General features: G+C 56.1%; 2 protein-coding genes across 3 annotated transcripts; one reads left to right on the top strand and one right to left on the bottom strand.

Moving 5' to 3' along the window:
* Positions 1-1,071: 1,071 nt before the first annotated feature.
* IGFBP1 (insulin like growth factor binding protein 1) lies at positions 1,072-5,254 on the bottom strand. Its single transcript, XM_049641204.1, has 4 exons — positions 4,807-5,254; positions 3,427-3,578; positions 2,404-2,529; positions 1,072-1,518 (listed from the first exon to the last, which is right to left on the bottom strand). The coding sequence occupies exons 1-4, from the start codon at positions 5,147-5,149 to the stop codon at positions 1,393-1,395; spliced, it is 747 nt and encodes a 248-aa protein (XP_049497161.1). The 5' UTR covers positions 5,150-5,254; the 3' UTR covers positions 1,072-1,392.
* Positions 5,255-14,893: 9,639 nt separating this feature from the next.
* Positions 14,894-24,124, top strand: CCDC201 (coiled-coil domain containing 201). 2 transcript variants are annotated; one of them, XM_049641203.1, is made up of 3 exons: positions 14,894-14,980; positions 20,512-20,934; positions 23,060-24,124. In XM_049641203.1, the coding sequence occupies exons 1-3, from the start codon at positions 14,963-14,965 to the stop codon at positions 23,222-23,224; spliced, it is 606 nt and encodes a 201-aa protein (XP_049497160.1). In that variant the 5' UTR covers positions 14,894-14,962; the 3' UTR covers positions 23,225-24,124. The 2 variants fall into 2 exon arrangements, with proteins under 2 accessions (XP_049497160.1, XP_049497158.1); XM_049641201.1 differs by having other exon boundaries at positions 20,512-20,937.
* Positions 24,125-24,822: the final 698 nt, after the last annotated feature.

The following is a 24,822-nucleotide window of genomic DNA, read 5'->3' as shown; positions in this document are numbered from 1 at the left end:
AAAGTGCAGGATGATTTCAATCGTTAATATTTTCATATGTTGCCAGGTTTAGCTTACTAGTGTTTGGTTGCGGATTTTGTGTCCATTGTCTTTTAAGATAATATGAAATTGGATACTGAGTTCACAGGTCATTCCTGGGGGCTTGGCAGAGAGAGGATGGCACCCACGGGGCACAGGGTGGAGGGAGAGACCCAAATGGAAGAGCAGGAAAGGGGACTGACGGGAGGGGTCTGGGAGGCTCTGGGGGCAGGCCAGACTGCAGAGGGTGGGGGTTGAGATAGGGAGACTCTGCCTTTTCCCACAGCCAAGGGAGGGGGCCTCCCAGGAGACAGGGTGGAGGCAGCCAAGAGGCCAGGTGGGACCCATGGGGGTGGTTGAGATATGGAAGGAAGAGTGTGCAGGGCAGAATCAGGAAAAGCAAGTGAGGAATAGTTGATGGAACAAGATATCCAAGGAGCAGAAAAGCCCCACATGCTCAGGACCCAGCCATCCACACCGAAGGGGCCAGCAGGGTGCCCACCTGAGACAGTGAAGCCCCAAAGACCCTGCAGATGACGGGGACAGCACAAGACAGAGGCAGCAGGGGAGGAGGGGAAACGAAGGAAGTATTGGTGTCCCGCATGTAAGATGGGGGAGCCCTGGCCTGCTCACGGAGGCAGGGAAGGGGCAGATCATCAGAGGTCAGGCCCCAGGAGGTGAGTGGGGGAAGGGCAGACCTGCCAGCAGCAGACAGGGATCCTGAACCACCAAAGCTGTGTGAGGAGGGGTGAGTGACAGGGACTTCAGAAACAAAGGAGGTACATCCAACCAGTGTCTACGGCAGTCGCAGTGTCCCTGGGTGCAGTATTTGTCCCGACCAGGTCGGCCCGTGCAAGTGTGTCTGACTGCGCAGACAATCTTAACTCTGAGTAACACCACCACGCGCAGCTCTGGTCACACGATCAGCACCGAACTCTCCCTGCAAACTGACGCTCGCTCAGATCTGTGTGTACAGACCGAGTCCTGTCTCAGCACGGCTCAACCACCCCCGTTAGGTCACCTGAAAACAATCACTGACACACGTTTCAGCTCTGCACTTTCCAGGCTGTATTTATTTCCCCTGCTCCGTAGAGGCAGGAGCAGGGAGCTCGGAGGAGTTACAAGTATTTACACCCAGCGACGTGAACGTGTCTCGTGATATACAAATCCACACGGCGGAGTGACCGTGTAGAAGGATACATGTACATGGAATAAATACACAGCTTTAAATGTCAGCAACACGTGTGCTCATATACACATACACACACGGAGAGGGAAGTGTGTCGTTTCTAGAGTATAAATATGCTACGTACTTAAATATTTCTGCGGGGGCGGGGGTGCGGGGGACGGACGACAGCACAGCTGCTGGCAGCTCTATCTGCTAAAATACTGACTGCAGTTGGGGTCGCCTCTGACCTCCACGGACCCCGGGATCTTCTCCCTGCTCCATGGGTAGACACACCAGCAGAGCCCCGGCTCATCATCCAGCGACGTCTCGCACTGCAGAGGCAGGACACGTGAGGTGCACGGTCAGGGGTGGCCCCCGTGAAGCTGGGGGGGGAGGGGCTTCGCCAGCACCACGGCTGAGCGCCTGGCCACGGTCACGCCAGCTCGCCGTGGCCACGACCGTAACCGAGGGCTCACCCAACACCCTCCTGCCCAGCTCTCCCTGTAAAATGGAGACCGAGGCCGAGTGTGCAGTCGACGAGGACGTCACGCGTGTGCGGAAGGGTACGGTGTGTGCACGGCTGTCTGCTCTGTGGCCCCAACAGTGGGGTCGCTGAGCCCAGGAGTACATCCCGTGGGTGGCTGCCATCCCCTCGGACTCCCGGGCAAATTCCTCATCAGGAAAGCTCTGCCTCGTCCTCAGTTTCCCCTGGCTACACACCCAGAGCCTGTGTTTCACTGAGTCCTAAAGAGCCCCTGAAAATGAAGTGTAGGCTTGGTTTTGATCTCATGGATTATGTGGCAAGCTGGAGGACGCTACTGTATTTAACCAAGTTCGTGGTTTCCCGTTGTGGGGAGAAAGGCAGGAAGCCATGTCCAAGGGGACACCCTCTCTCCTAAGTCCAGCTTCCTCCTGTGTTATAGATGAGACAGACCTGGAGCCTGAGGGGCCTGTCCCCCACCTGCTCAGGCTTGACCCAGAGCCCCTGGCCGAGCGCAGGGTCCCCCACTGGCCGTGACCACTGAGCTGGTCTTCAGGCTCCCGGGATCTGGCCGCCCCTAGTCCCAAGGGGTGGCTCTTTACTTAATGTGGTCGGTTATGGGGCTTTACGGTGCATATTTGGGACTGGCACCCTCCTTGGCGAGGAAAGCGGGATTTTGCAGGGATGCCCCGGCAGGGACGGTCCCCACGAGGATAGCCCTTGGCAAGGGGCGCACCTGTCTGCTGTGATAGAATCCGTTCTTGCTGCAGTTGGGCAGATAGAATCTGTAAAGCTGTCCTGACGACTGCTGTTCCTCGTTCAGACGGCCCAGCACCTCGTGGAGATCCCGATGGCAGGGCCCCTGGAAGATCAAGAAAGTGGACTGACGGGAGGGGTCTGGGAGGCTCTGGGGGCGGGCCAGAGCTGCCCCCCAACCCGTCGGAGGAGGAGGCTGGCGTCTCTCTGAGCTGTAAAGATGAAGGATGGGGTGCCCTCCCTGAACGCAGGCCACACAGCTGCAGGGAGACAGAAGCTCCCCCACCCTCGCGGCCTCTCCCCTACCCCTCTGCTCTGTGGGGGCTCCACAGCTCTTCCCACAGCACAGAGTTCTGGATTATGAACACCTTTCCTCTATTTCATTATTTCACAGAAGCCAGATCAAACGAGGATTAAGCCGTCTGCCTGGCACTTGGAGATAAGACGGCACTTTTCTTCACACTCCATCACTTCCAGATGAGACCCTGAAGCATCAGGGAAATGGGTCAGAACCTCTGCTTTTCTGGGTGTGCCTGGTGGCCAGAGCAATGTTCTCGCTCTTTTCCACAAACCAGCTCTTCGCGCCAACTCTGGTTCTTGGTCGCCCTCCCGTGGCAGAATTGGAAATGGCCGTCGAATCGGATGGGACCCGGCAGTTTGAGTTTAGCAGGGACAGAGTTTCCGCGTGGGAAGATACACATTCTCGAGGGGGACGGCGGCAGAACCACACTTTAATGTGGCCAGAGTCATAAATTTTATGTTATGCGCATCTGACCACCATTTTTAAACGTGGACGGGGCATAAAGTCCTGTGCTGAGCTCCAGGGCCCGGGGCCAGACGCCGCAGCCGAAGCCACCTGGCAGGCTTCTCTGCTCAAAGTCTTTGCAGGAAAAACCAGACAAAGCTATTGTGGGCAGCGTCTACCCACCTTGGGAAGGAAAGCGCTGATTCCTGGGGCCCCACGGAGCCCACCTGCCCTACTGGACACCCACCCGGGCCTCACCTTCCACGTGTCGACCTGAGTCCCGCTGTTCATGTAATTACTGATGGCGTTCCAGAGAATGTGCATGTCGTCGTCAGAAGGGGCCATCAGGTGGAAATTCTCCAGGAGCTCCTCCTGGGTCATGTCTGCACTCTCGGAGGACGACATCACATCTGAAAGATTCAGCACCCGGACCCGTGAGCGCTCCCCGAGCACCTTGCCTGCTCCCTCGAGTGTATCCAGGTGGGGACCCCAAGGGTGATCGAACTTTTTTTTTTTTTACATTTATTCATTTTTGAGACACAGAGAGACAGAGCACAACCAGGGGAGGGGCAGAGAGAGAGAGAGGGAGACAGAATCCAAAGCAGGCTCCAGGCTCCCAGCCATCAGCACAGAGCCCAACACGGGGCTCAAACCCACAGACCAGGAGATCATGACCTGAGCCGAAGTCAGACGCTTAACAGACTGAGCCCCCCAGGTGCCCCTTGCCCACTTCCTCTTTAAAGATGCATCAGACAGTTTCCAGGAAATGTGACGACCCAACAGCAATTCTGTGCTTTGGGGGTCTGGCAAGGGCCTCCTGGGTTTTTGCTCCTAAAGCAGCTGGTGGGGGAAGCCACTGGCTTTCCTGCAGGGCCCCTGGGGACCCAACTCCTTTGAGGACCATTGAGGTGACTCCATTTTACTGATTCTGAAGTTGGAGAACCAGCAGAAAAACGGGGTCCCTCCTCGGAAGGGTCACGCACCCTAGTGAATTCCTACCAGAGTACGGGACTGCGGGAGTCCTCGGAGAGTCACAGAGGACGTGCGTCTGCCTGCCTGCCGATGGGGAGGTGGGGACAGGGGGTAGAGGAAGGGGTGTTTCCTCTGCTTCCCACTACAAATAAATCGCTGCTAAATTCAGGAAAGGTCTGATTGTCCTTGGAGGCGACATACACATCAAACACTGTTTTTCTATGGTGGTGAACGTAGCGAGGTTTACAGCCTGCGTTCACATTATGTTCTGTAAACACTGGGAAAGCACAGTCTGCACAGGAGTCCCTTACAAAGGACATTCCGAACCCTCCCCGGGGGTCCGGCAGGAGGGATCCCCACGCCAGGCCTCCCCAGAGGCTCCAGGCCCTGGAAAGGAGGGCTGGCCACCCTCCCCCCAGCTCTCCCACGGGGTTGTGGGGGCCCTCCGCCTCTCCTCCCCTTTCCTGGGCACCTCCCGCAGGACCGCGGTGGTGGGGCTCGTCTGGGTGACGGAAGATCCTCTCCCCTTCGAGCTCTGGCCTCGGGCCGCTTTGCTCCCGACCGGCCACTCCTTTGGTGGAGCCCCTGCCCGTCCACCCTCCCTAATCTGTCTTGTGGGAGGACGGGGGGGGGGGGGGGGGCCCCCCGCAGGGGCGTCTGTCATACCTGTGTCACCACCGGTGGGCACGCAGGTGCCCTGGCCACGGATGAGGGCTTGCAGGGGCCGCTGCTCCCCTGGCAGCGCCCGGCAGCTGAGCCCGCTGGCACAGCGCGCACTGGCCACGCCACAGGCGGTGCCCTCGGGCAGCGTGCACAAGGAGCAGCAGCCGCAGTTGGCGGGCCGGGCGCTCTCGGTGCAGGAGTCAGGCACGGGCGGGCAGAGCGCCAGCTTCTCAGGCGAGCAGGGCGCACACTGCCAAGGCTGGGGGGCCCCGGCGGTCGCGCTGAGCCGGGTGGCCAGCAGGAGCAGAAGCGGCCAGGCGCAGGCAGCGGGGGCCCCAGGCATCATCGGGCAGCTGTGGCGGACGGACAGACGCTGGTGCTGGCTGTGGGCGGTGGGGGCGCGGTGGCCGGTGCTCGTGCTCGGTGCTCCCTGGGAGCCGCGTGCACCTTATGAAGGGTGCGGGACGGCCCCGCCTCAGCCGGTGGTTAATGATTGCCAGTGCTGCGTGCTTAGGGCTGGCGTTCAAAATAAGTTTGGAAAAAAAAGTTTGTTTTGCTCGTGCACCCAAGGCCCTGCGCAAACCGTGGGTGGAGAGAGGGTTACCGGTCCAGGTTTCCAGCCGTGTTTGTCCTGTTGTTACTGTTCTGACCTGGAGAAAAGTGCAATTGTAACCAGGAGCCCACGGCCAGCGCTTGCTTTGTTCATGGGCATCCCCCTGCCCGCCAAGCAGCGTGGTCGTCCGCAGAACAGGTAAGACACCGGGATCAGTGCCTGCCTTGGTGGGGACGGGTGAGAGATCAGGTCCCTGAGGGACTGGCCTCCCCTGTGCACACTCTTACCCTTCTGGATTTACGTTACTAGTGAATACGACACCATTTCACACAGTCAGACACTTGCATATCCTTCGCATCATCAACCTCAAGAGTAACCAAATCACAGTTAACCTACCAGCTCCCCCTGCAGCTACTGGGCCGGGCCTGGGGCCTGGCGTAAGCACCCTCGTCTTTGCTCTGCTGTATCCCTGGCCACGGCTCCAGCTACAATCAAAACAAGGTCGGCGGAAATCACCACAGTTACAAGTTCAAGGTCGTGTTTGTCATTATTTTTACAGAGCAAAGTTCAGCGTCTGGGTGAGGAGCCGACCGATGCTTTCGACTACCTGAATGCTAGTTTTCATGTGGTTTCCTCAATGATTCCATTCCCTCAAGAAGAACTTGTGCTCTGAATTTTCTCTGACTTGCCCCCCTCAGAATCTGTGGGGTCCACCTGAGATGGTCCCTTAAAGACATATGTGAAAGAGAAGGCAGTCTGATACACATTCAGGGCCCGCCTACTGTGTGTGGGCCAGTGCCAGCCCTGGACAGTGCACCCTGTTGTGCACTTGCCCGGTGAGGCCCCCACCCCCACCCCCGGTCTCGCTCGTCCAACACGTAGTGGAAGTTCCTCTCTGTGTAGGTTGATTTCCCAAATGTCAATCGCCACTCCTTGCCTCAGAGGAGTAGTAAGAAACCAAACGTCCACCAAACCCAGAAAGAATCTCTCCTCTTCTCTGGCCACAACAACACAAGTGGGGCAGGTCCTCCTAGAGGCCTCAGGGGCCACCTGTCTGTCTGTCCTGTGGGTGGCTGCTCTTGTCAGGGGTCTGAGCCTGTCTGTGAATCCCAGGTCCTCCTGCCCCCCATGGGCGTCACGGCTCTGGCCAGCCTTCCACGCCCCCAAGTCCATGCCACCGTGACTTCTGTGACTCCCGGTCAGAGGCCACTTTGCCCAGTCACCCCTACTGGAGAGAGGGGGTGCAGGGTGGGCCAATAGGGAGCCCCTATCGTGTTATGCACGTCTTACGCCCTCGAGGCCTTATCTGCCTCCCCTAATCCCTGATCCCTCCAGCAGCCACCTCTCCCAGCACCTCCCAGCACCTGTCTTGAGTGTCCATCTAGCAACCTGTCCTTCCCCCAGCAGAGAACACGAAGAGGGGGGGCCGTCCTCGCAGTCCGCGCAGGCACGGGGCCAGGCGCGGAGGACGGGCTAGCCGATCACCACGCGCAGCCTGGCAGGAGGGATGCCCCGTGAGGGCTGATGACAGGCTGGTCCTTGACATGACTGCTTTCCTGGAGAGTCCAGAGCGGGGCGGCCAAGAGCAGGAGAGAGGGCACCGAGCCATGCATGGGCACTTCCCACAGAAGGTGCCAGCCCAGGCAGGTCTCGGAGGAGAAGCAGGGCCTCCCCAACAGTAGAGTAGGTGAGGCAGGGACCAGAAAGAGGGCCGTGTGCTCAGGAGACCCAGGGGTCTCCTGCCCAGAAGCTAGAAAGACAGCAGGTGGAACAGGAGACAAAGGCCCTAAATATTGTGCGACAGGCTCAGGTCCTGTTGTTAAGGCCCAGAGCCACCAGGGGAGGGTCTAGGCAGGGCCAGGAGTGCTGGTCAGAAGAGAGCTCCAGAAAGATCCAGGGCAGCAGGCCCAGAGACCAGAGACCAGCACTGAGACCCTCCTTCTCATGTCCCTTTAGGCTGGGCACCCTGCCCCTCTGACCAGTGACTACTGGACCCAGGAGCCACGGAGCCGGGAGAGCAGGGGCAGGGGGAGTGGGGATCAGGGTTTCCTATAGACCCACTGTATGCAACTGGAGCCAAGCCATGCTCACCAGCATTGCCAGAGGACCCTCCCTGGGATCTCACCATCTGGGGTGAAGCCCACTGTGGCCCCATCACAGCCTGTGGGCATCCAACGTCAGGGAGGGTCACAAACTCCACATTCAGAGGTAATCGGGGTGTATCTGCAGGGGCAGAGTGGAAAGGCAGCCTGGGGGTACACACGGGAAGCATTCTGTGCCAAACACGTTACATCCACCAGGCAAGAAAGAACTTCAGCCTCGTGGAGTCCCAGCCACAGGGGGATGCCATGGCACCTCCGGGGAGACAGTCTCCACCTCCACAGGGCAGGAAACTGCTGCTCCAGGTTGAGAAAAGCAGAGCGGGTGGCCAGCGCCCCCAGGCAGACGGGACGTGAAGGGCCTGGGCTGCACGCATGGTCTTCGCCAGTCCCTTCTGGGCGCTGCCAGCCTATCGGCCTCTAGCCGCGGGAGCTGTGGGAACAGGTGTCAGCTGCTGCGTCCGGGACTCGGGGCACAGCCTATGGGCAGGTCGGGGAAGCTCCGGGCCTCCCAGCAGGACTGTCTGTGCTGGCACCTAGGATTTCCACATCCTGGCCCACTGTGCTACCTTCCTGGGCCTCGGTCTCCCCACCTGTGAGGGGGCACTGTGAGCCCTGAAAAAAGGGGCGAGGTCCCCCACCCTGAGCTGCAGCGTGGGACCCCACAGGGGTGGGGGCATCACCAGATGATGAAACCACACAGACTCTTCCGTCACCCAGGTCGGCCTCCACACCGCATGCCATTTACTCACCAGCAGCCGGAAAATTGGGCAATCCGAGCTCACAAAAACAATGCGGGGTCAAGGGCACAGTGAAACTCCCAACAGGCGGGACCGCGTCATCCAGAGGCCCCTCGCAGGGAAGTTGTTTTTAACCTGCGGGGGGAAGAAAACAAAAAGATGTTCCCGACCAACACCGGGGATGATGTAAATCCGTGCAAGCCCCCCAGCGATGCCCTGTCCCCCGAGTGTGAAGGCATCGTCCTGACACAGAGGCACACCCACTCCCCGCTAATCAAGGTGGGGATGTAGCCTTGCTCCTGTCACATCCACATAGCCCAGATCCTGGACACAGGCTCCCACTGGCACACCCGAGGCCAGTGCCCCAGGGGCCCCGGGAAAGGACAGGGCTTTCCTGGGCGATGGAGGGCACCCAACCCGCGTGCACAACCCGTGGGCCATCGGGGTACCAAGTGCAGGTACGTGCGCGGTGCCCAAACATTCCTTCCCGTGACCTGCTCCTGAACGTGCGACCCAAGTGTCAGGGCCTGGAGCAGCCTCACAGCACCCCGGGCCTGGGTGGAGACACACATTCCCAGCCCCTGGGACATTGACTTGGGGGACCCCGAGCTCCAGCTTGAGCCTCGGGCTTAGGAACCCCCTCCGCTCTCGCTGCAAGCGGCCTGCGAGAACCCGAGGGTGCCGCTGGGGAGGGGGTGACGAACAGGGGTGCAGCAGGCAGGTGGGTGGGCTGCGCAGCACGGCGCAGGAGCTGACAGACCCCCAGCTCGTCCCGGGGCCGCCCGCCCCCTCCCCACCGCAGGCGGACTCCCAGGGGGCACTAGTGCCCTTCACGGCGTGAACCTGGGGCCCTGAGCGGCCGTCCGCAGGGAGTGTTCGGGGAGCACTGGCGGTGATGTCCTGCATCTCTGGATCAGAAGTGTCCGCGACTCTGCGAGGAAAGAACGCTGCACAGACCGGCCCGGGGCCTCCTGGGGGGGGGGGGGGGGGGGGGCGGGGTCCCCGCTCTGAGCCCTGGCCTGGGGCTGCGCTCTGCACCCAGTCACCTGACGGGTCCACACCATGTCGGACCCTCCCCAACCCGGAGGACCCGTCTACGGGCGGGGGGCCTCTCCCACCCGCGGGGCAGCAACAACGTGGGCACCGGTGCGGCCAGGCCTGGGGGGACACGGCTCCGCCAGCGGGGCGACCTGCTCACAGGAAGAGGGCCGCGTGCAGAGGGGAGGATCGTGGGCAGAGGGGAGGATCACGAGCAGGGCGTGAAGCCGCTGCTGTGTTACAGTCTGGTGCATCACGTGGGGGCGTCCCCCCATCACACAGCGGATGTCAGGGCGTCTCCGCCACACCACGGCGCGGACGTCACGGGGGCGTCTCCCCTACGTCACAGGGCGGACCCCATGGGGGCGTCTACCCCACGTCACGGCGCGGACGTCAGGGAAGTGTCTTCCCTGCGTCCCAGCACGGACGTGGTGTTCTCCCGCATGGGGGTACTGTCACCCTGGTCACGCTGTGCACGCCACGAGTGAGATCCCGTGCTGGTCCCCACTTAGTGTTGATGGCGTCTCTGGGCGATTCTAACAGGTGCTCACTTCTACCTCCTTGTGCTAACTTGCGTCCCCAGATGACGTGCGATGTGGAGCAATTTTCATGGGCTTGGTTGCTATCTGTTTGTCTTCTTTGGGGATGTGACCACGGCCTTTGGCCATTTATTAATCAGGTTGTTTGTTTTCTTGTTTTTGAGTTTTAAGAGTTCTTGTAACATTTTAGGTAACAGTCCTTTATCAGATTCATCGTTTGTAAATATTTTCTCCTGGTCTTTGGCTTTTCTTCTCATTCTCTTTGCATTTTCTTTCATAGGTCAGAAGTTTTTAATTTTATTGAAGTCCAGCTTCTACATTTTTTCTTTCATGGATCACGCATTTGGTAGTGAAAAGCTCGTCACCATACCCAAGGTGATCTGGGTGTTCCCCGTGTCATCTTCTAAGGGTTGATAGCTTTTCATTTTAAACTTAAGTCTAGGGGCGCCTGGGTGGCTCAGTCGGTTACGCGTCCGACTCCACCCCGGGTCATGATCTCGCGGTCTGTGGGTTCAAGCCCCGCGTGGGTCTCTGTGCTGACAGCTCAGAGCCTGGAACCTGCTTCTGATTCCGTGTCTCCCTCTCTTTCTGCCCCTCCCCTACTCATGCTCTGTCTCTGTCTCAGAAATAAATAAACATTAAAAAAAAATTAAAAAAAAAAAAACTTAAGTCTAAGATCCATTTGACTTAATTTTTGAGAAAGGTGTAAGGTCTGTGTCTAGGTTCATATTTTTGCATGTGGACATCCAGTTTTTCCAGTGCCATTTATTAAAAGAATCTGTCTCTGTGTTGTATTATCTTTGCTCCTTCATCCAAGACCCATGGACTGTGTTTACTGTGGTTCTATTTCTGGGCTCTCTAAACTGTTCCATTGTTCTGTTTGTCAATTAATTCAGCAGCACCCCTCTCTCTGCTCTAGATGCATATGTTACAATTACTGTAGCATTGCCATAGAGTCTTGAAGTTAGGCAGTGCCAGTCCTCTCTCTGTTCTTCAATATTGTGTCGGCTATTCTGGGTCTTTTGCCTCTTTTTTTAAACTTTAGAATCAGTTTATCAGTATCTACAACATAACTTACAACAACTTTGATTGGGATTGCATCAAATCTGTAGATTGAGTTGGGAGGAACTGACATCTTGAAAATATTGAGTGTTTCTATCCATGAACATGGGATGCCTATTCTCCATTTAGTCATTTGATACCATCCATCAGAGTTTTGTAGTTTTTTCATACAGATCTTGTACATGTTTTGTAATATTTATACATAGGTGTTTCATTTTGGGGGTGCTAAAGTAAATGGTGGCTTTTTAATTTCACATTCCACTTAATCATTGCTGGTCTATTCAAAAAGGATTGACTGTATCCTGCAACCTTGCTTTGATCACTTAATAGTTCCAGGAGTTTTTTCATTGAACCTTTTTGTCATCTGCAAAGAAGATTTTATTTATTCCTTCCCAATTAGTATACATTTTATTGCCTTGCCTTGCCTTATTGCTTCAGCTAGTAGTCCCAGTGTGATGTTAAAAAGCATTGATGAGAGTGGACATCCTTGCCTTGTTTTGATCTCAGTGGGAAAGCTTTGAGATTCTCACCATTGACTGTGTTTTAACTTAGGTGTTTTTTTTTTTTTTTAATTTGAGAGAGAGCAAGTGGGGAAGACGGATGGGAGGGAGGGAGAGAGGGAGAGAGAGGGAGAATCTTAAGTAGGCTCCATGCTCAGCTCAGAGCACAATGCAGGGCTTAATCCAACAACCCTGGAATCATGACCTGATCCAAAATCAAGAGTCAGACACTCAACCAACAGAACCACCCAGGTGCCCCTTAGTTTAGGTTTTTATAGGTATTCTTTATCAAGTTGAGGAATTTCTCCTTTTTTTGTATTTTACTGAGTTTGTATCATAAATGGGTATTGGATTTTGTCAAATTCTTTTTCTGCCTCTACTGATACAATGATATTTTTTTCGCCTGATGCAATGGGTTACCTTAGATGATTTTCAAACCTTTTTATTTTGTTTTATTTTATTTATTTAGAGAGAGGGCATGCATGCAAGAAGGGGAGGGACAGAGAGAGAGATGGAGACGGAGACAGAGAATCACAAGCAGGCTCCATGCTGTCAGCACAAAGCCCGACACGGAGCTCAAACTCACGAACCCGTGAGATCATGACCTGGGCCAAAATTAAGAGTCAGACACTTAACCGACTGAGCCACCCAAGTGCCCCAGATGATTTTCAAATCTTGAACCAGCCTGCACATCTGGAGTAAATCCCACTTAGTCATGACATATAATTCTTTTTATACATTGTTTTATTTGCTAGTATTTTTAAAGGAATTTTTCATCTGTGTTCAAGAAAGATCTTGTAATGTCTTCATCTGTCTTTGGTATTATGGTAATGCTGGCCTCAAAGAATGGGTCAAGAATTATTTTCTCTGCTTATATTTTCTGGTAGAGATGGTGAATTGGTATAATTTCTTTTTTAAATGTTCAGTGGGATTCACCAGTGAACCTGGTACTTTCCATTTTAGAAGGCATTCTGACAGTTTTTTTTTTTTTTTTTACACATTTGAATAGTTTCAAAGCAGTGTTTGGGATATGATATTTTGCACTTACTTGATTACTAATGAAGTTTACAGGGTTGTTTTTTTTTTTTTCTTTTCTGTGTTGTTTTACAAAAAGTATTAGTCATTAGCCTCTAATTTATACCCTGGGGTCAAATGCAACTATAAGCATAGTGATTGCATAGAATCTGTCCAAGGAATATATGTGTTGGATATGGGATAGTAAAGTCCATGGGACACAGGACTAGATAGGAATGGGGCTTAGGAAGAAAGTTCATTGTACTCTGGGTCCTAGAGACAGGAGACACGGCATGCCACTCAGGGCCACCGGGAGGCACCAGCGTGATCAGGAGGAGGGGAGAGCCAAGCCCACGGTCCTTATCGGGGTTTCCACGGGAAAGGCAGGGCAGAGGAGGAAGAGTGGCTTAGGCGTGGCTACCTTGAATAATTCCAGAGGGCTGTAGGGTGTCCCCAGTTACCTGGCACCTGGCCCTGGAGTGACGAAGCCAGAGAGAATCGTCCGCTGGGCCGCGCGTCCAGATGGAGGAGGAGGTGTGGCTCTGGGACGCCTAGTTCCCGTATGGAAGGCAAGCTCCCAGCTGGATCCTTTTCCATCTCCAAGGATCGGCTAGCCCCAGGCAGGCGGGGAGCCTCTCCCCAGCCAGAAAGACACCAGAACATCATAACATACAGAAAATACAAATATATATCCAGCGCAGAAGCCACAGTCACTCAGGGTGCTGGAGTTCTGAAAGCCCCAAGCCAGGTGGAAAGGAAAGGCCGGCAGTACCGTGGACGCAGCTGCTGTCGTTGCCGAGTTTACCGCCTGCCGGGCGCTGCTGGGGGGCGGGGGCTTCCCTGCACATGGTCAGCAAGCCCAGCGCGCCGTGCTCACTGACCCAGGCTGTCTGCATGTCTTGTCCAAAGCCCACAGCTTCAAAGTGACAAGAGCCAGGCTCTGAGCCGGACTGTCCGACACCAAGAGCATTATTTGCACCTGTGATGAAGGTCTTGGTGTGGCGGGCCAGTGGGCACGTGTGCATCTACAGCTTGGATTTGAGTCACATCTGAATTCAGCCTCAGCACAGCGAGAGGTGTCCAATTCCGGGCACCACACAAGGAATGTGCTGGGCCCTTGGTGGGGACCTCCACGGACTGGCCCGGACCCCCACGCTTCTCCTCAGAGGGCTGCCCGGTGCGGCAACAAAGGGCACTGGTGACAGGTGACACCCGTGTGCCAGACTAACATGACCCTAGACATACTCTGTGGATTTCAAAATTGTTTTTGGTCACAAACACAAACAGAAGAGCCTTACGCTGCACTCAGAGCACTGCCCAAGTGCCAGGGGGTCAGGGCACCCTGGGGTTAGAGGTCAAGGCACCCTTGGGAGCCAGGAGGACAGGGGCCACTTGGCCTGACACGGTGAGGAGACATCAGGACACTGGGATGTCAAGGCAGCCCCACCTGGTTCACTCCAGGACTTTGAACAAACTCTTCCCCTTGGTGGCCCTCACTTTCCCCATCAGGAAAAGGATGGACTGTACAGGGGGAGGTTTTTAAAAATTATTACTAATTATATGTCATGGTTACATAAAAATGAAATGGATTTCAGTGATGTTAAAATTCACCCATCATCCATTTCCATGAATCCACAAGACCGTGAATCTTTCTCAGTTTCTGCAAGGCTGACCTGGTGTGTAGATGAACTATGGCAGAGGCTGTTCAGGTGGGCCCCTAGCCTCTTGTCTGCACCCCTCCCCTCAGTCCCACTCCCAGAAATGCCTGGGGGGGTGGAGGGGGTAGGGGGGGTGGGGTGGGCTGGGGTAGGGTAGAGGAGGTAGGAGGTGGAGTGGAGGGGGGAGGAGGGAGGGGGTAAGAGGTGAGGTGGGCTGGGGTGGAGGGGGTGGAATGAGGATGGAAGGGGGTGGGGGTGGGGTAGGGGAGTGGGATGGAAGGAGTAGGGGGAGGGGTTGGGGGGTGGGGTGGGTGGAGGAGGTAGGGGGGATGGGGTGGGGTGGGGGGAGTTCCCAGCAGGGGGTACCAGATGGGGTGGGGGTGGTGGAGGTGGTGGAGGGGCAGGAGGGAGCTCTCAGCAGGGGGAATGGGGTGGGGTGGGATGGGGTGGAAGGGTTAGGGGGGGCACTCCTGGCAGGGGGCTAGCACAGGCCCCAGGAGCTGCCCTGATGCCAGTCCCGGAGCCGCCAGGGCCCATCTGACAGCCGGTGCCCCTTTGTCCCGCAGGGTTCTGACAACCACCCAGCGCTCCGCTCCCTAGCTCGGGACGCAGGGACACGGACCTTGCCGTGGGTGCCAGGGCGGAGTGACGGTGTCCCCTCTCTAGCTCACTGTGACAGGCAGGTAGACCACCCGGCGCCAGGCGCGCTCGCGGGGCTCAGGTTCCGGCGTCCACGGCCCCGCGGCCCTGACCTCTTCGGGCCAGAAGCGCACACAGGTGCGTGGAACCGACCAGGTGGACACCCTCAGGGCTCGGCCCGCCCGCGCTCCTCCCTGCGCCTGCGCCGCCACGGGCCCAGGTGGAGGCGGCGCGCAGGTGGGGTCCCGCCCGCGGGTACTTCTGGGACCGGGCTCGTGGGCCCGCGGCTGCAGCGGCTGTGTCCTCGCCGAGGCGGGATGGAGTCCGGGGCGCAGGTAGGCCGTTATGGGGGGCGCTGGCGGCGGGCGGGTCAGAGTCACCGCGCATCCCCTGATGTGGGGCGCCCTGCGCTCAGACCCGAGGCGCCTTCACCTGACACATCAGACAGGTGCCGGGTCCTGCACCTCCGCCCCTCCCCCAGCCCATCAGGGAGGCCGGGTCAGTCGGTGTCCGCCCCGCGGGGAGCCTGTGCGACGCCCGTTCCGCGTGCGCACGGAAAAGCGGGGTGCCGGGCTGGGAGGGGTCCCCGGGGGGAGTTAGAGCCTGCCCTCCAGAGCCCTGTGCTGTGGCTGGGAGGGGACCCCTCGGACACTCCCCAGGCCGGTCTGGGCGGCTGCCCCGAGTCTCCCCGAGTCTCTGCTCACCTGGTTCCCTCTCCAGACAAGCGGGGACCTTTCTCCTGTCCTTGCCCATCTTCATTTGCAGCTAGGTAATGTCTTCCCGTGGTGTCGGGGTAAGGGACTAAACAGGTATGGGTGTCCCCTCAGCCTTCCCCAGCCCCCACCACAGGCTAAGGATGTTTTTATGTTTTACTAGAATGTTACATTTGTAGTTTTCCTCAGTTTGGGGGGGGGAGGGTGGGGAGGAGCCTGTACCCAAAGCATAGGGACCTTTTCTTATCAGTGCATGAGAAAAACGTGTGTGCGTGCGTGTGTGTGTGTGTGTGTGTGTGTGTCCGTGTGTCCGTGTCCGTGTGTCCGTCCATCCATCCATCCATCCATCCATCCATCCATCCATCCACCTGCTCAGGGTCTTTGCATGTTTGTTAGGTTTTGGTTTTTTCCTGAGTCTGAGGAGCATTAACCTCTCATTTACCTTTCACGGGAGGTGTGGGCTGCGTGTTTTCACTGAGTACATTGCCGGTTTGTCTTTGCAGAAGTTTCAAATGTATTTATTTTAACGTATTTTCCTTTATGGCTTCTGTGTTGTGAGCTATCATTTGAAAGCCTTACTTCTGACAAGATTTACAGAGAAATCACCCATATTTCTCTCCAGTGCTTTTATAGTTCTGTTTGTTTGTTTGTTAACATTGGCCATGGAGAAAAGAGGCAGGACCGAAATAAAACAAAAGTGTTCATGTGGGGGTCTCAGAATTGTAGTTCGGGAACAGCCCAAATCATGTCCCCCCTGGGGACAGAACTCAGGGTTTTTTTAAGACAATGGGGAATGTTGGTCTATGTCAGTTTTGATTGGTGTTGGCCGCAGAAAACTCAGATTGGCTGAACAGAATTGTTTCTAAGTCTCTCACCAAGCAAAGTCCATTATGGTAGTAGGTTGCAGGGTCTTGGGGTGAGTCCTTGGAGTTTATGGAGGTTGGCACAGTTCAAAGTTCATGGTTGCACCATGAGAATTGAGTGTGAGCCGCCCCCGCCCCATGGCCTCCTGGCTCCCTCTAAACACCCTTGACATAAGCGACCCCATTTCATTGCCCCTCTCACAAAATTTACCCCTTCTATCCATTTGGAATTTATCCTGGTGGAGGATCTAACAATCCAATTTGTTTCAGATTTTTCAAAATTATTCTGTTTTTATTTCTAGTAACCTGTGAATTTTTAAAGAGTATAATACTCAGTCCCTTGTCATTTATTTTCATGTGGGGTACAAGGTAGAGGCGTGGCTTTGCTATTTTTTTGTTTTCCTAAGTGACCAACCCAGCAGAACAACGACATGCAGTGGAAAAAACTCCCTTCCCTGCTCATTTGAAGCCCAGCTCTCCGGGCAGTATTCCCACATGTGTGTCTAGATCATTTGCGTTGCCCGTGTATCGCTACAGACACACGCTTCTTTCTGTAAGCTGTCAGCATCACAGCATTGTCTAATAAAAAATGTATCAAATTGTTCTTATGGAGAAGCCTATCGACATTTGGTCGTTTATTGGCTCAGTTTGCTTTCCTGAACAGGCTAGTTCGAAGTAACTTCTGCTAATGAGAAAATGTGTCCCCATTCCCCTGTAGTGTCTTTTTAGCAGAAGCCCCGGTCTGTGCTCACACCCCACGTGTGCCCTGAGCCTGGTACCTGTAAAAAGTAGCATGGCCTAGCATTTCCCTTTAGAAGCACCAATTGCCTTCATGGGACTTGGATCGTTTCTTTCTCTTTGATCTACCAGGGGCTACAAAAATACATAAATAAAATGTGGGCTTGCCTCAATGACTTGTTTATTTCCGTTTCTCCATACGTCTCTGTGGATTTTGCTCTGTGTTGATGCTACGGTATGTGTTGCAAAGGTAATTCCAGAAGGAAAACATTTTGGCTTTTGTTTCCTATCACACTGTGGGGCTGTCTTGGGTCTTTTTCCACGCATTCAGCCTTTTCCAGCGATGACATCAGAGGCACTGCCTGTGTTTACTTGGTTCCTCCCTGCCTGGCCTTTCTTGTCATCCTGCTTTGGATCTTTCAGAAGCCTTCTGTCTCCCACACAGCTTCACATACGCACCGCAGCTGGACGTGTTTTCGAACCCAACGCCAGCCTGCTGGCAGGCGAGCGTATTCTGTTTGCCTTTGCTGCCAGGGCAAGGGTGCCTGGACTTCGACTACCAAAGAAGATGTGCACGTGGAACATAGGTGGCGAGGAAACGAAAAGGCTTTTGCCCCCGCTGGTTGTTAAAGCCCGCGCCGCTGGGAGACAGCGCCGTTCACCTATTAGAAAGCCGCAGAAGGTGTCAGGAGTGGACAGCCCCAGGTCCTGGGAGGTTGCGGAGCCCCTAGAATTCTCCCATGCACCCACGCCACCCGACGACGGGGCAGTTGCATTGAGAGACCGCTGACTCATTCTCTGGAGCAAATCCAGTTCGGGCTGTTTGAGTTCACGTTAATCAATTTCTAAAGCTTTTGCTAAAGGAAACAAGGTGCCAGGAGCAGCCCAGGAGCTACACAGTTGAAGCTCTGCAACCGGCCCCCTCCCAGGAGGGCACTCCAGCCTGGCTTTCTGACTCAGGGGCTGGTGGGGGGCAGGGGGGTGCCTCCTGCGGGCATACATGGAGCCAGACCTGTTTTCTGTTTCCAGCTGGGCTTGTGCCTCCCCGAGCCACCCAGTGATGATGCGCTCACCTCCTAGGAATGCTCTGATTGCTCCCTGAGGTCAGATTTTGAATGCCCGGCACCTTCCACTGAGCACGTTTCTGCAAAACCCAACCCCTCCCCCCACACTGCTTGCAGACTGTCTCCTGCCCTGGCCTGGCTCTCAGCCCCTGTGGGAAATTCAGACACCTAACTCTGTTCTCACAGCATCTATGCCGTGTGTCTCATTCAGAGAGTCGGGGACGTGGAATATCATCGGTGATTTCACACACCCTTGTGTATCAGGATTCCATTTATGACACAAGAACTTCTTTGCATTCGGGACACATATTCCGTGGTTTTATTCTTTGTTACAAATCGCTAACAGGGCAGGACCAGAGAGAGGTTGAAATTGGACTTTCTAGTTTTCCTTGTTTCTCTGTTTGACTTCAACCAGGACGGCCAGACTGCAACCCCACGGGAGACCCCAGGGCCCTGGCCCACAGAAACAGACCACCAACATCTCCCTTGAGCCGCTCAGTGCCGGTGTGATTTGTTAGACAGCAAACCAAAAGCTGCTGTGCGGTCTCCCTCCCCCGCAGCATCCTGAAAGAGACAGCGGGAGCATCTGCGCTTTCTTCCAGGACAAGTTTAGCCCTTGACCAGTTCCACATCGTTAAAATCCTTTTCAGCTCTGCCTCCCCCCAGTCCCTACCCAATCACTCCCCTTCATGCACGCATCACAGCGGGAATTCAAGGACCACAAAGTGGCAGTGTGGTACACCGGCCGCTGGCGCTGTTCGCGCCCTGTGTGGAAGCCGGTGGACATGCCGCTGCCACGCCTATGGTGCCAGCAGGCTTTCCAGAACATCAGCGTCATTTCGTCTTGGAGATTTTATACACTTGCTCTTTTGAAAGAGTTCTGCTTCCTCCTGTACCCTGTGCGACAGCCACTTTCTTAATGGTTTGGGGCAGCACTGTCAGCAATGGACTCTATCACTGGAAACTGCTCTTCCCACCACCGAAAACACATGTGGGACGTCCTGCCAAGGGGGATCCAGCTTGGAGGTGAATAGTGACTGACGCTGCAGCAAACAAGGCAGTGCTGTCACTTCTTCAGGGTTTTGTATTCCTTCCCTTTGGCTACGTGCCTGGGGGTGCAATTGCTGGGTCATCGGTAGTTCTGGTAACCTTCTGAGGAAACTCCACACTGCTTTCTATAGTGGCTGCACCAGTTTGCATTCCCACCAGCAGTGCACGAGGGCTCCCCTTTCTCTGCATCCTCACCAACACCTGTTGTTTATGTTGTTAATTTTAGCTTCATTGACAGGTGTGAGGTGATGTCTCATCATGGCTTTGACTTGAGTCTCCCTGATGATGAGTGACACTGAGCATCTTTTCATGCATCTGTTGGCCATCTGGATGTCTTCTTTGGAGAAGTGTCTGTTCGTATCTGTTGCCCATTTTTAATTGGATGATTTGTTTTTTTTTCTCTCAAGTTGTGTCTCTCAAGTATGCCTCACATACTTTGGAGATTATTCCTTTATTGGATTTGTAGTCCACTGATACTCTTCCCCACTCCATACGTGGGATTGGACTTCACTTTGAACATGACCTAGCATGGTAGTAGATTGGCTAGATGCAGTATGGTGCTAATTAACAGCACGAATTGATATGTATTGAAAAGACACACGAGAACTGCTTACAAAAAACAAACTGCTCAATCTGTCACATAGTTTTGATGTGACAGCTTTGCTTTTTTTTTTATGTTTATTCATTTTGAGAAAGAGACAGAGTAGGGGAGGGACAGAGAGAGAGGGAGACAGAGGATCCAAAGTGGGCTCTGTGCTGACAGCAGAGAGCCCAGTGTGGGGCCTGAACTCCTGAATCATGAGATCATGACCTGAGCTGAAGTCAGATGCTCAACCAACTGAGCCCCACAGGTGCCCGAAGTGACAGCTTTTCAAGGAGCACTGTGCAGACCATGGCTTTATAATGATGATAAAACTATTTGCTGAGTACAGTGTGTTAGCATCTAGAAAAAGCCGTGAGCACAGGAGTGTGAGGGGTTCCACCAAGGCTTTATTCTGGAGGAAGAACCAGCCCTGACAAAGCCACTGCTGCAGGCCGGGGTCTCAGGACCCAGGATGGGGACGCTCTGTGTCCCCCTACCCTGCACACCTGCCCGATGCATGCACCTCCGCCCAGACTCCTGCTCCTTTATGTTGAGTGTAAATGTTAAGATGAATTCACTGATGACGTTTTTGCAGTTTTCTCCTGAAAACAAGTGTCTTTACGTGAAAACCGTCTGTTTTCCGGTTCTATCATTAAAACCATTCTGACTGGGGTTTGGTTTTGACCAAACAGCAGACCAGGCGGAGCCGGAGGAGTGCGGCCCGCCCTGCGCTGGGGTCTGTCTCTGGGCGGCGCACTACCCAACCAGGGGCATAGGCCCAGGAGGAGGGTGTGCCCTCAGAGGCTCGCTGCCGTGACCTTGTAGAGAAACGACCTCCGTGCTCCGTTTCCACAGGTGTCTGGGCTGAAGTCCACCGCAGAAGATGAGGGTCCTTCTTCAGTGACGAGTCAGCTGTCCCCGAGAAACGTCCCGAAGCATAGCACCCCCCGGGATGCCACACCCAGCCTGCACAGGAGGCCACCGGGCCGTGTCCCCTACCGCCCGGAAGGGAGCCCCGTGGCTGAGTCCCCGCTGCCCGAAAGCCTTTCCTGGAGCACCATGGCCACCCTCCGGAACCTGCAGCTCTCTACCGTCTGGCCGGCACCCACCTCTGACCCCTGGGATCCCGAGGAAGATCCTCTTACACCCGCCTCGGTCACTCGGAGGCAGCAACAGGCAGAGTCCCGGGGAGCACGGAGCCGGTCTCCACACTTGAGGTTGCCTGGGGTCCCCAACACCTCGGGGAAGAGAAGGAGGGACCCAAAGGAGCTGGCGGCTGTGGTAGGATTGTCCTGACCCCAACCCTGTCCCTGTGCCCCTGACCCTGTCTCTGTGCCCCTTTGTCCCTTACTGTGTCCCCACCCTGACCCCAACCCTGTCCCCGACTGTGTCCCCACCCTGACCCCAACCCTGTCCCTGACTGTGTCCCCGACCTGACCCCAACCCTGTTCCTTACTGTGTCCCCGACCTGACCCCAACCATGCCCCTGTGTCCCTGACCTGACCCCAACCCTGTCCCTGTGTCCCTGACCCTGTCTCTGTGCCCTTTGTCACTTACTATGTCCCTAACCTGACCCCAACCCTGTCCCTGTGTCCCTGACCTGACCATGTCCCTGACCTGACCCCAACCCTGTCCCTGTGTCCCTGACATCCCTGTGTCCCCAACCCCTGTCCCTGACTGTGCCCTTAGCTGGACACTGGCCCTGTCCCGGCTTAGCCCCACCCCATCCCCACCTGGGGGCTCAGGGCCCATGGAGGTGGCTGTGACCTGAGAGAGGGTAGCTACCCTTCCCTCACTGCTAGACCTTTCTGATGTCCTGGGCCTGCCCCACCTGCTCTGAGGGGTCATGTGACCCCATGGGGAGCATCTGTACCCCCCAGTTCCCATCTGCTCCCCCAAACTCTTGAACACGCTGCCATAAATCCTGCTGGCCTTCTTAAGGTGGAGTGGGTGAGCCCAGGAAGCTGTGGGCTCTTTCCTCGTGGCTCAGTGCAGACCCGGGGCCTCCCCCCATGTTCCCCTGGCCCCCGGGGCCCCTTTCCTACTGTGAGCTCTGCTCCCTGGCCCACAGCAGCGTCACCCTCTCCTCTGACGCCCTTGTGTTCTAGAAGGTTCTGAGAAGGGCACTGTGGGGCTTCGGCTGGCTCCAGCTGGCCTGTCCTGCTGACCAGAGGTGGGATGTGTCTGGTGGACAGTGGGCCTGTTGGTTCCCTGGGGGAAATCCCCACTCTGCCGCCCTCAAGGCCCTTGTCCCCCCCACATCTGCTGGAACTCAGGGGAAGTTGGGTGTGGGGTGGCCTGGGCAGTGGCTTTCTCCTCTTACCCCTCATCTGCCCTCGAGATGGGTGCCGGGATCCACCTTCTGAGGTCACCGTGGGATGCCTGGCCTCTCCCGCTGGCTCCTCTCTTTGGCCTTTCAAACCCCTGTGCTTGGCTCCGCTCATGTCTCTGGGGCGTTACTGGGGGAGGGGGAGCTTCCCTGGTGCCCCCGCCTGCCTTCTGTGGCCGCCTGGTTGCAGTTGGGAGCCCAGCCTCACAGGGCTGTGCGGAGCTCTACGTGTGTGTCCCTGCGGGCCAGTGGTCCTGCCTGCTGCCAGGAGGGGCGTGAGCCTGGCCAGAATATTCTGGAGCTGACAAAGGGAAGGGGCCTGAGGGTCTCCCTGCGGGGCAGATATTGCGATGGTCACAGGTCCCCACCTGCCTCCAGAGATGGGGCAGCCCTCTCAGTGCAGACACAGAGCTCCCAGCTGCGCTGACTGCTCTGGCTGGTGGCCCCGCCCTCCGGTTCCACCATCTGCCCCCCTCCCTCAGCATGCCAGGGCACCAGCCTCTCCTGTTCCTTATTTACCCCCAGAGGGTTGTCACTATTGTTTACATTTTGAAGCAATTGGGAGGGCCTGCCATGGGGGCTGAGAACTTCCAGACTTGTCCTCTGTGGCCCAGCCCCAGCACACCCCCCATGTGGTCTGGCTCAGCTCCCCCGCCCCGGCTCTGCTTTCTAACAGCCTGAGCCCCCCTTGTTTAGAAGCAGGGCTCATCCTGTCCCACCTCCCCACTCCCCGACCCCCAGGTCAGGGGGCCTCCCTGCCGCAAGCCTGGACAGTCACCTGTCTGCCCCAGGCCGATGGTCCCACACAAGCCCAGCCGGCCCCCCAGCTACCCCTCTGCACCCTTGTCAGACCTGGCTCCCTGGTCCTTACCCACCCCTCCTATCCCCACACCAGGATGCGGCCCTCTGGGCGGTTGGGGCACGTGGGAGCAGACGGACCGGGTGACCAGGGAACCCAGGGGGGCAGGGGTCTGCAGCCTGCATGGGCACCTGCTGGCCATATGAGGCTCGTCTCAAGCGACAGCCAGGGCTCCTGCAACGTAGGCCTTCTCAGGGACACCTCTCCCCCCACAGACAGAGCGCGTGAGGCAGTGGGAAGTCAGGCTGCTTCGGGACATCGAGGAGGCCACTCAGCACGAGCTCACCATCGAGGACGACTGCATTTTGGGGCCGGGCCAGGAAGCACTGTGTTCTGGGGCTCCCGCGGCCAGCCCTCCATCCACCGACTGCAAACCCTGATCCTTGGGGCTCCCCCGGGCCTCACCTTGACCACTTCCCTCTCCACTGTGATGCTTGGGTTGGGTGGGGGGCAAGTTAAGGCTCCCGTAACTCCGATCCCATGCAAGGCCCTCAGAAGCACCAACGGAGAGCAGGGGATGGAGGGAGCAGGTGCCCCTGCCCCCGGGGGTTCCCCAGGGCCACCCAGGGACCAGGGAGCGTGGTGAGCTGCCCCCCCCCCCAACACAGAGCTGGGGCCACACTCCCAGCAGGCTCAGGGTGCATTCCGGGGAAGTCAGACACCGCGACTCACCGGGAGGTGGTTCTGGCAGTTCAGGCACTGGTTTTGTGGGGGTGGTGAGAATTTAACCCCCTACGGTAGTGCGTTCCTGGGGCTGGGGTCCCACCAAACAGATGGGGGGGTGCGGGCCCTCTGTCGAGAGGAGGGAGCGGGGTGCTTGGGGCCCTTCAATTAACACACAAAACCACATGGACCTCCCAGTCCAGACCATCTCGGGCACAGCTTTGCGGGATACTTCATGGTTATAAAAACAGAGCTCGATTTTATTCTTATAAATGTGTTCATCCCTACTCTATTTTATTTTGTAATATTTATTTTTGAGACACAGGGAGAGGGAGACACAGAATCTGAAGCAGCTCCAGGCTCCCAGCTGTCAACCCAGAGCCCGATGCAGGGCTCGAACCAACGAACCGTGAGATCATGACCTGAGTGGAAGTTGGACACTTAACCGACTGAGCCCTCCCCCGCACCCCTAAATTCTTTAAATCATCTGAATACAGTAGGGGTATCTCATTTGTGGGGTTTTTAAAAAGCAGGGATTTGAAATAGTGGCTAAGAACAGCGTGTAGCTAGGCTGGACGAGGATGGCGGCTCTGGCGTTTATTCTGAGTCGGGAACAATCTGGCATTTAACATGATGCTTTGAAATGTGGACACCTTCTAAACATGCACAGTATTCGGGGGCTTTCTGTGCCAGTCACAAATGTGTAGAGATGTGGAATACGGTGTTTTAAATCAACAAAAGGAAAAAGCATACAAAAAACAATATTTAAAAGCATGATGGGAGAAACAAGTTCAAATATAGCAATAATCCTATTTTCTAAAGGGAGCTTAAATTTCCCAGTTAACAAAGAGGTTCTGACCTTGTGATCTTTTTAACCCTGGCACGTGACACTGTAGAGCGTGGTTACCCCGAGGGAGAAGGGGGCCTGCTCGTGGGGGCGCATGAGGGGCTCTGGGGCCGGAAGAACCACTGCCGGCGTGCGCGGTGGCCATGGGGTGCCTCGCATCGTGAATACAGAGGGCAGGTGTCTCCCTGTAGGTCCTGGAGGCCACGCCAGGCCCGGGGCCCCAGGAGGACAGGGGACATGGCCTGAGAGGAAACACCTGGGCACAGACGTGGAGGTGCCCCTGTCCTAGCCACATGTGGAACTTTCACGGATGGGAACACACACCATGCGGGAAGCAGGTGTGAAGGCAGAGACGCACCAGACATGGGAGCAGCGTCGGGGGACAGTGGTGACATAAGAGGATGCCACACAGAGAAATACCCAGCAGATAACGTGTAGGAATTAAGAACAGGGTGAGAGTAGGGGTGC

The sequence above is a fragment of the Panthera uncia genome, chromosome A2 (genome assembly GCF_023721935.1).
Source record: "Panthera uncia isolate 11264 chromosome A2, Puncia_PCG_1.0, whole genome shotgun sequence".
In the NCBI taxonomy this organism is placed as follows: Eukaryota; Metazoa; Chordata; class Mammalia; order Carnivora; family Felidae; genus Panthera; species Panthera uncia.
Note: the sequence above shows the minus strand (reverse complement) of the source record. Positions and strands in the feature narration are given on the sequence as shown.